The sequence below is a fragment of the Gadus chalcogrammus genome, chromosome 23, assembly GCF_026213295.1.
Source record: "Gadus chalcogrammus isolate NIFS_2021 chromosome 23, NIFS_Gcha_1.0, whole genome shotgun sequence".
Lineage (NCBI taxonomy): Eukaryota > Metazoa > Chordata > Actinopteri > Gadiformes > Gadidae > Gadus > Gadus chalcogrammus.
The window spans coordinates 21,224,306-21,234,305 of NC_079434.1; the positions used below are offsets into that span (position 1 = coordinate 21,224,306).

The 10,000-nt window shown below is 45.4% G+C and overlaps 1 protein-coding gene across 3 annotated transcripts in view; it reads left to right on the forward strand.

Annotated features, from left to right (window-relative positions):
- The window catches only part of LOC130377230 (palmitoyltransferase ZDHHC20-B-like), a 16,200-nt gene extending 13,231 nt beyond the window's left edge, over nt 1–2,969 (forward strand). For 2 of the 3 annotated variants that reach the window (XM_056584260.1, XM_056584262.1), the window contains exons 12-14: nt 1–74; nt 383–430; nt 797–2,969. The exon at nt 1–74 is cut by the window's left edge and continues 30 nt beyond it. In XM_056584260.1, coding sequence (XP_056440235.1) covers nt 1–74; nt 383–426 — 118 coding nt within the window. In that variant the 3' untranslated portion in view covers nt 427–430; nt 797–2,969. The remainder of the gene's footprint in view (nt 75–382; nt 431–796) is intronic. The other variant, XM_056584261.1, reaches the window with a different exon arrangement.
- The last annotated feature ends 7,031 nt before the right edge of the window (nt 2,970–10,000 follow it).

The window sequence follows — 10,000 nt, forward strand, 5'->3', positions numbered from 1 at the left end:
CGAGGTCGAAGACCACCTGCTGAACAGCCCCCCGCACGGCAACCACACAGCAGCCCCCGACGCCCTGACATCAGGCAAGACACACACACACACACACACACACACACACACACACACACACACACACACACACACACACACACAGACACAGACACAGACACACACACACAGTCTCTGACACACAAACAGACACACACAGTCACAGACACACACAGTACGCTAGCGTTGTTAATGGGCCAGCTAATGTCTGACCCCGGCGGTGCCTTCATGCCGGGCGGTTCTGAGTGTTCTCTGAGCGGTTCTGAGTGTTCTCTGAGCGGTTCTGAGTGTTCTCTGAGCGGTTCTGAGTGTTCTCTGAGCTCTGTCCCTCTCTGCTCCACAGTGGGAACGGACAGCGTCACCATATCGCTGGAGAGCCAGTCCTAACCCGGTGAGACTGGGGATGGGTGGGCACTGATAATCGTGGTCCATCGGTCCTATTATTATTATAATTATTATTATTGTGTTTCTATGTTTTCTTATTATTATCATTCCTCTTCCATGGGAGTCTATGGCATCCCATAGAACGACTTGGGGCTGCCATAGACACACACACACTGCTCAACGTGTGTGTGTGTGTGTGTGTGTGTGTGTGTGTGTGTGTGTGTGTGTGTGTGTGTGTGTGTGTGTGTGTGTGTGTGTGTGTGTGTGTGTGTGTGTGTGTGTGTGTGTGTGTGTGTGTGTGTGTGTGTGTGCGCCACTTCACCCAGAAGCTAATGTGCCGTTTTCTTTCCTTTTTTATTCTCCGTCACGTCAGAAGCTCCTCGGCCATTTTTGAAAACGATGCCTTAAGTGACACAACACCATAGCCCGTCACCATGGAAACGGTCTCCCAGCGCATCCTCCATCCCACCATTCCCACCGCGCCGGTCGTCATGGCTGCAGCGCCTTGTGGGGTGCTCCCCCCAACACACACCCGCACGTTGTCCAGATACACACACATACGCTGTTGATATTAATGAGATATATAGATGTATAAAGATATTTGTCTCTATCTATAGATTTATATATCTCTTTATATTTTTTCCACGCTTTCCACTTGTGAAACTTCACGACATACGACTAGGAGCGATGTCTGGGGGGGGGGGGGGACCCCCTCTCGCCCTTCAGATAAGCGCTGGCCCAGAGAAGACTAGCTGGAGCTGAACAGTCTTCTACAGGTTGTTGCTGTTTCATTTTTTTCTGTTTATTCTCCGCTCTTTTCTTTTATTTTATACTAATGTTCTTCATGGACTGATGGTAGTAATGGACGTTTACAAGGAGCAATGGGTTTAGTTATGTCGGTCTTTTTTTTTGTTTGCGGCTGTGTGTGGACCGCACCTTGCAGACCTGGACTAAACCAAACCGTTATTGGAAGGGGGGGGGGGTCTCGTCTCGCATGGGGTTTTGGACGGAGCAGCACAAGATGGCACAGTTGCACTTTCTGGATTTGAGTATCGATGTCTGTCAACAAGGTGCTTCATTTTTGGATTTTGTGATTCATGGCGTGAGTTGGGTGTGAAGCAGCAGCTGTTGTTTTTGTTTTTTATAACTAACAGGAACTCAACCAATCAGCTGTACGATTTGCGGTGGGAGGCTCCGTTTACATATATTTAATCTACGTTTGCTGCTTTTTAATATCGGACCTTTCACCTGGGAGACGCTTTCTGAGAACAGCCGCCAACATGTTTAGCTGATGTTATGCTGAATGGGGACGGATATTTTCTTTACTATTATTTTTTTTTTATGTTCCCGTCAGTCATCACGTCTATCCAGGCTCACTTTTATGCAGCCCGAGGCTTCACCTTTTCTAGGCCCAAGGCGCTTGTTGCCAAATAAGGGCTGATCTACAGGGAGCTCCGACCACTGAAGTGTTTACAACATTCAAGCTTTACCTGTCCTCCGGCCGTTGTCATTCTTACCAAATGTGTTTTGTCGTCGCAGTGCAACGCAAGTACTACGCCTCCTTGCCTCTCTTGTTAGGAGCCGGGATGCGTCTGCAGCACCGATGATGGCCAGCAGGTGGCGATATTACTCCTGGTATTCAGCCCTCGTTTCAATGAATGGTGTTTTGTATCATATCAACAGCTGGCTCAGGGCTTCCTTCATATTCAGTCTCCTTAGGGACTCATACTTTAAATATTATTAGAACAAGGAGCGTTATGATCTTCATAACCATTTATCAAGTAGGGGATGAAGAGTGGGGTTGTCGATGTTGGGCTGTAACATGAATATTTTAGCTCTTGCCATAGTTTACTGTTATACAGAGTTGCCAAATGCAGTTGTTTTGTATTGTTTTGTGTTCAGTCTTTATTTACGCCCCTGCTCATGTGAAGCACCAGAAAAATACAAGGGCTGCATGGTTCAGTCGTCCCAATTATCACATCATTCCAAAGTGTAAACCTACGGCCACAAAGCCCCCACCGTCCGACCGCTCTGTGGCGTATTACGTGTTCCATTTTGTGGAGGCCCTCCCGCCCGTAACCAGGGAAACGGTCCACTTCCGCTTCACGGTGGATTGGTTGTTTAATCATTTCAGACCCTATCTGTGACTTTCGTCTGTCGGGCTTGTGAAGTGCTGGTTTTAAGTCTGTGTGTGTGTGTGTGTTTTGTAAGTGTCACTGTGGTTTGAATGTATTTCAGTCATGGTAACTTCAACTAGTGCTGCGTCCTGAAGTGGTGTTGTACTCCTCACGGTAGGCTGGTGATCGGAGGGTATTTTGGCCGGCCTTTAATTTGGTGTATTTGTTTTTCCTCCGTTTCCCAATGATGTGTCAGCATTATCCAATCAGAACTTGTTTCAATGTGTGGAATAGTCTGCAGTCACTCAGAGCTGTTCCTGATGCAGGGAGCGGACAATGTGTCCCCTTCCACCAGCGGAAAAAAAACATTTAACTCTGCCCAGAGATGTGTGTGTGTGTGTGTGTGTGTGTGTGTGTGTGTGTGTGTGTGTGTGTGTGTGTGTGTGTGTGTGTGTGTGTGTGTGTGTGTGTGTGTGTGTGTGTGTGTGTGTGTGTGTGTGTGTGTGTGGCTGTAAACATGTCCCTGTTGCATGGGAATTGGTTTTAGTTGCTCTCTATAACATAAGATCGTTTAAAGTTCAGCCAGACTAGTCCATCATCAGAATAACTGAAGCCATATAAAGGAAGACTCCTGTAATAAGGATGGAAATTCCTCAAGTTTTTGGTCTAATATCAGTGTTGTTGTTTTTTGGATGTAGCCTAGCGAAACCATGCTTATTACCATATATATTGTTTGTGTGTGTGTGTGTGAAAGTTTTTTGTTAAACAATGACTGCATATATATTTTCTTTTCTGATTAATTTACTGTACTTTGTGAATGTCATATATGCCTCTACATAACGTAAACATAACAATAAATGTTTTGTTTTTTTAACTCCAGGCTAATTTTGCTTTGTGATCAATTTCAAAGAATAAGATCAAGTAGTGGTTCAAATCAAATTTAGAAACTCTGTGTCCTTCGCAGAGTTAATCCGATTTTTTGTTTTGTTTTTTGAACAAGGTCAAACAAGACTTAATAGGGCCTTAAGATGTAGGTCTTATTCAACATCATTTTGAACATTTTTGACTCTCCCCTCACGGGAAGAACTTTGATTTGTTGGATTAGATCATCTTTATTGGCTCAGAGGTGCGATTTGGTTTGCAAACAGTAGTCGACAATCACCACACATCATAAAATATAAAACTCAAGAAGTAAATAGATTTAACATACAGGGGATGTCATCCATCTATAATTGAAATGAGATATTGAACACTAAGACTCCATCAGTCCTTTGTTAAAGTGTCCTTTGTGCAGTAGTTAAAGTGTGCATATCAACCCAAGAGAGGTATGATCAGATATGTTTTGATTTGGCCCTCTTAAAGTGGACTCCCTCCCTTAAATTGAGAGTGCATGAAGAGGATGAACCCCGAACTATTGGCCCAAATGGGACTGTTCTAGCAGATCAAACCTTTGAGCCCTTAGTATCCCGTACCATATATATAAGATATCAAACCTCTGAGCCCTTAGTATACCGTACCGTATGATATCAAACCTCTGAGCCCTTAGTATACCGTACCGTATGATATCAAACCTCTGAGCCCTTAGTATACCGTACCGTATGATATCAAACCCCTGAGCCCTTAGTATACCGTACCGTATGATATCAAACCTCTGAGCCCTTAGTATACCGTACCGTATGATATCAAACCTCTGAGCCCTTAGTATACCGTACCGTATGATATCAAACCTCTGAGCCCTTAGTATACCGTACCGTATGATATCAAACCTCTGAGCCCTTAGTATACCGTACCGTATGATATCAAACCTCTGAGCCCTTAGTATACCGTATGATATCAAACCTCTGAGCCCTTAGTATACCGTACCGTATGATATCAAACCCCTGAGCCCTTAGTATACCGTACCGTATGATATCAAACCTCTGAGCCCTTAGTATACCGTACTGTATGATATCAAACCTCTGAGCCCTTAGTATACCGTACCGTATGATATCAAACCTCTGAGCCCTTAGTATACCGTACCGTATGATATCACACCTCTGAGCCCTTAGTATACCGTATGATATCAAACCTCTGAGCCCTTAGTATACCGTATGATATCAAACCTCTGAGCCCTTAGTATACCGTATGATATCAAACCTCTGAGCCCTTAGTATACCGTATGATATCAAACCTCTGAGCCCTTAGTATACCGTACCGTATGATATCAAACCCCTGAGCCCTTAGTATACCGTACCGTATGGGGGTGAGGTGGACCGTCGCGAAGAGCCCCGGGCCCCTTCTGGGGGGGGGGGGCAATCTGTTTGCAGTTGGTGATCTGCTGGTGATCTAGGGGTGACCCTTCCAGACAGATGCCGGATGGTTATCAGAGTACTGCTGTTGGCGTTTCTCAGAGTAAAACTGTTAAGCATCTTTCACCGTCTCGCTCAACCTTTCGAGCCTCTTTGAACCGATCCATGTCCTGACCCATAAACGGTTCCTCCTTTGCCGATCTTATCTGGCTCCGAGTTCAGCTCTGACCAGGGTTGGTCATGGTTGTAACGGAGGGCCTGTTGGCCTTCAGAGGTCCTCAGCGCTGCAGGTGTTCTCCGTCAGAGCCTTTGTGTAGTCATCCCGATTTTTAGGAGCAGTCTTGTAAATGAACAGTCTAACAGTCGAACCCTAAAATGACCGTACAACTGGTTTAGAAGGTTTTGATTTCTGCCTGTATGTAGGAATTAAGTGAACACTGATATGGTCTGAGGGGACAGGCAACAGAGGGGGACAGTGAGGGGGACAGTGGGGGACAGGCAGCGTGGGGGACAGAGGGGGACAGTGAGGGGGACAGTGGGTCTGAGGGGACAGTGGGGGACAGTGGGTCTGAGGGGACAGTGGGTCTGAGGGGGACAGTGGGTCTGAGGGGGACAGTGGGTCTGAGGGGGACAGTGGGTCTGAGGGGACAGTGGGTCTGAGGGGGACAGTGGGTCTGAGGGGGACAGTGGGGGACAGGCAGCGTGGGGGACAGAGGGGGACAGTGAGGGGGACAGTGGGTCTGAGGGGACAGTGGGGGACAGTGAGGGGGACAGTGGGTCTGAGGGGACAGTGGGGGACAGTGGGTCTGAGGGGGACAGTGGGGGACAGTGGGTCTGAGGGGGACAGTGGGGGACAGTGAGGGGGACAGTGGGTCTGAGGGGACAGTGGGTCTGAGGGGGACAGTGGGGGACAGTGGGTCTGAGGGGACAGTGGGTCTGAGGGGGACAGTGGGTCTGAGGGGGACAGTGGGGGACAGTGGGTCTGAGGGGGACAGTGGGTCTGAGGGGGACAGTGGGGGACAGTGGGTCTGAGGGGGACAGTGGGTCTGAGGGGGACAGTGGGTCTGAGGGGGACAGTGCAGCGTTGGGGACGGTGAACGTCGGTCACCCCTTTAGCCTCACCCGTCAGCGCTGCATGAACTCCCAGAAACCCTGCTGGGCGCCTCCGGCCTGGAGCACCGGAGCACTGGAGCCCCGCAGCCCTGGAGCACTGGAGCCCCGCAGCCCTGGAGCACTGGAGCCCTGGAGCACTGGAGCCCTGGTCCACAGCCCTGGTCCACAGCCCTGGTCTACAGCCCTGGTCCACAGTCCTGGTCCACAGCCCTGGTCCACAGTCCTGGTCTACAGCCCTGGTCCACAGTCCTGGTCCACAGTCCTGGTCCACAGCCCTGGTCCACAGCCCTGGTCCACAGTCCTGGTCCACAGCCCTGGTCCACAGCCCTGGTCCACAGCCCTGGTCCACAGCCCTGGTCCACAGTCCTGGTCCACAGCCCTGGTCCACAGCCCTGGTCCACAGCCCTGGTCTACAGCCCTGGTCCACAGCCCTGGTCCACAGCCCTGGTCCACAGCCCTGCTGCCCCGGCATGGGACCATCAGTCGGTCGTCTCTGTGGACCCACAGTCTGTGAGTCGACCCACTGCCAAAGAGGCCTAATCCGACTCTGTATTTCTGTATTGTATGCATTATGTATTTATGTTCAGTACTCGTTCTCCAGCCGTCCACCAGATGTCCTTCGACCCTCCCCCTCACTTGACATATCTGCCTGTGATCGCTTCCTCCTTCTCACCTGAGGGTCCGTGTCAATCTTGCCACCTGTGCCTCATTCCCTGACCTGTCTCTCCCCATAGATACAAGTTCACTTCCTGTTGTTTCCTTGCAGGTTCGTCATTTGTCGTGTCCCTTTGTCATTGTTGTCCCTCTATTTTTTATTCCTTTCAAGCCGGTGAGTGGAACTGAGACTTCTTCATTAAAAGCCTTTTCTGTTTCTGTTACCGTTCTCGTCCGTGTTTCAATCCTTCCTGTTGTTGTCCAGCTGGCCGTCCAGCCATTGGGACATTGCCTATCCTCCCACTGGATGACAGCTGTCAAAGGGCTAGCGGAATATTCAAATAATGTTTGAATATCCAACTACAAAACTACCGTAATTATAATTCGTCCATCCAATATTTGGCGATTTTGATGAAGGCAACCGTAGCCTCAACTGAAGCGTCGACATGAAGCTTCTCGGATGTCTAGCATCCTTAAATATACATCTTATCACTGGGATATTCAGATGAAAAGTAACCCTGCTTTTTACCTTCAGTTCTCAAATATGCATAGACATTTAAAAATGTATAGGTATTTAATATTTTAACTTTTTCATAAAAAAACGTTTAAAAATTGATGCTTTTGTAGGCCTTTACTGTATTGAGATCCAAAACCTGCCTGATGAACTAATATTGTAATATCCAGGCTCAGCATTGTGTGGTAACCTTGATGAATACTTTATTTAATTATGAAATAGACACCATTGCTGATTGCAATTGTGTTCCTGCCTGAATCTCGTCAGTAGTGCACACATTGTATACACGTATTCGTCCCCTTTGATCATTTATACACCAGGGATTAAGGCATTGTATTGTAAAGCCCTGCATGACAGTTCAAGATTTTTCCCTGGGGTTTAAGTAAATACAATATGAAGCGATAGACAGAGGCAGAAAAATGTGATGAGGGTTAATTAAGAGCAGAAAAGATTATATTTTGTGAATGTTAGATATGCCTCTACAAAATTAACGTAAACATATGAATGATTGTTTTTATTTTTTTAACTCCAGAATTATGTTTAAAGTAATCAATTTAAAAAAAGGAGGTTAAAATCAATGGTCCTTTGCAACGACATAATGTGAAAATGTATTTATTGAACAAGTTAAAAGCAGACTTAAAAAGGGGCCTAGTGCTTATTCACCACAAATGTTCAACCTTTTAGACTTTGTCCCTCCCGGCGGGCATATGTTTCTACAAAGTGAGTGGTGCTTGACTGACGTGTGCTTGGGGATTCATTGGGTTGGATAATCTTTATTGTCTCAGAGGTGCAATTTGGTTTGCAAACAGTAGTCGACAATCACCACACATCATAAAATAATAAATCCGAGACGAAAATAGATTTAACATACAGGAGATGTCATCCATATACTATAATTGCAATGAGATATAGAACACTAAAGACTCAATCAGTCTTTTGTTAAAGTGATCTTTGTTAAGTAGTTAAAGTGTGCACATCAACCCAACAGCTCCCAGAACAAATTCTCTCAGATGTCTTTGATTTGGCCCTCTTAAAGTGGACTCCCTCCCTTAAATTCAGAGTGCCTGAAGAGGATTTACCCTGAACTATTAGACCCCAGAAGACCCCATTCTAGCTGACCGTATTCTATTAGACCCCATTCTAGCTGACCGTATTCTATTAGACCCCATTCTAGCTGACCGTATTCTATTAGACCCCATTCTAGCTGACCGTATTCTATTAGACCCCATTCTAGCTGACCGTATTCTATTAGACCCCATTCTAGCTGACCGGATTCTATTAGACCCCATTCTAGCTGACCGGATTCTATTAGACCCCATTCTAGCAGACTCTATTCTAGCAGACCCTCAACAAGGTGTCGTGGATATATTAATCATAACTATAATACACAATTATAAACATTGCATTAACCTTGTTTATATAATTACAAGTCAATCTAAAAGGAATAGTTTAAATTCTCCTTTGACCTTAAGAGACTACCCTTCCTCGCTCTAACTGAGAGAGGTTAAGATAGTTCTGATACGGAGGCCAGGCCACTCTACTGACTTCTTTGTTGTGTAGATTCCTTAAACTGTCTTGCAGCCTTGCTTGCAGACTTGCAGACATGTCCACTTCCCCCATAGTATATTGCATTTTAACTTGGCCTCTCCCGCCAATCCTAAACTCCCCACGATGGTAACTCCCATTTACCTTGGTAACCTGTATATTCCCTAACCACAATGCCAACGTTTCCCTGTAAGAGTCTTGGTCACTGTCTCACTGAATGTATCCGTGGTAACCTGCTGCCTGTACTTTCCCATGATCATGCACAAGAATTGAATCAAATGTTTTGCTGGCGGAGTTTCTCTTCATCAACAGGAGTGCTTGAATGGCTGTTCATCTGAGAAGCTCTAACTTGCAGTTTTTCTCGATTGTAAATACACATAAATTTGAACTATGCAAACAATTCTGAAAACTTGAAGCTCATGTATCAACTACAAGACTCCAGACTGCTAAACTATAAGCACAATTCCACTGTTTTCACATTTTTGCTAAACTCTAAGAACAAATCTTATCATTTAGTACACTTGGTTCACCTGGATCACACTGGCCTTCAAAACGCAACAACTAATTACCAATAAGTCTAACTCACTTCTCCCCTGTTCAAACTCCACTGTCGAAACACTTCAATAATGTGTCAGAGCATTAAAGGTCTCTGTGAGCTCTACTGTGTTGTAGATATGGTCCTTTGGCCTGATCAGGATCGGAGGTTGGATACATACTGATTTACATGTAGAGCTGTTTCACCTCATTTATATTCTTATTTTTATTTTTTGTTGGCCTATGAAAAACTTTTTATGCAGTCAGCTCAGCTGAACATTTTACTGTATTACAGTAAAATATATATATTTGCTTTGCTACCTTTTTCTACTCGTACTTGCACTGATTTCATCATTACATCCTCCGAAAGACAGTCTAAACATTTTCTTACTGTAGTGTTTTTCATTTTACTTATAAGTGCAATTACTGTACTGTAATTTACCAAAATAGGTAACATTGGTGTATTGTCAGAACAATGTTGCAGCATCAACTATGGGTGTACTATGACTCTGGGAAGCTGGGATTGTGAGTTTAGCCCATTGGAGCGCATTGGATAGACAAATATGCATTGTATCCTATTCTGATACGATTGTGTCAATGCAATATGTATATGATATATTCACAGTATTGTATTACAGTATGGCAACAGTCTTTAATAATAATAATAAATTAAATGTATATAGCGCTTAATATGGTACTCTAAGACGCTTTACATATTGCCCTATCAAAACTATGTAAGACAGACTAGGAATAAAAGAAAAACAGAGGTTAAACATGAAGAATAAGGTGGGAGTTAGGTGGGGAAGGCTAGT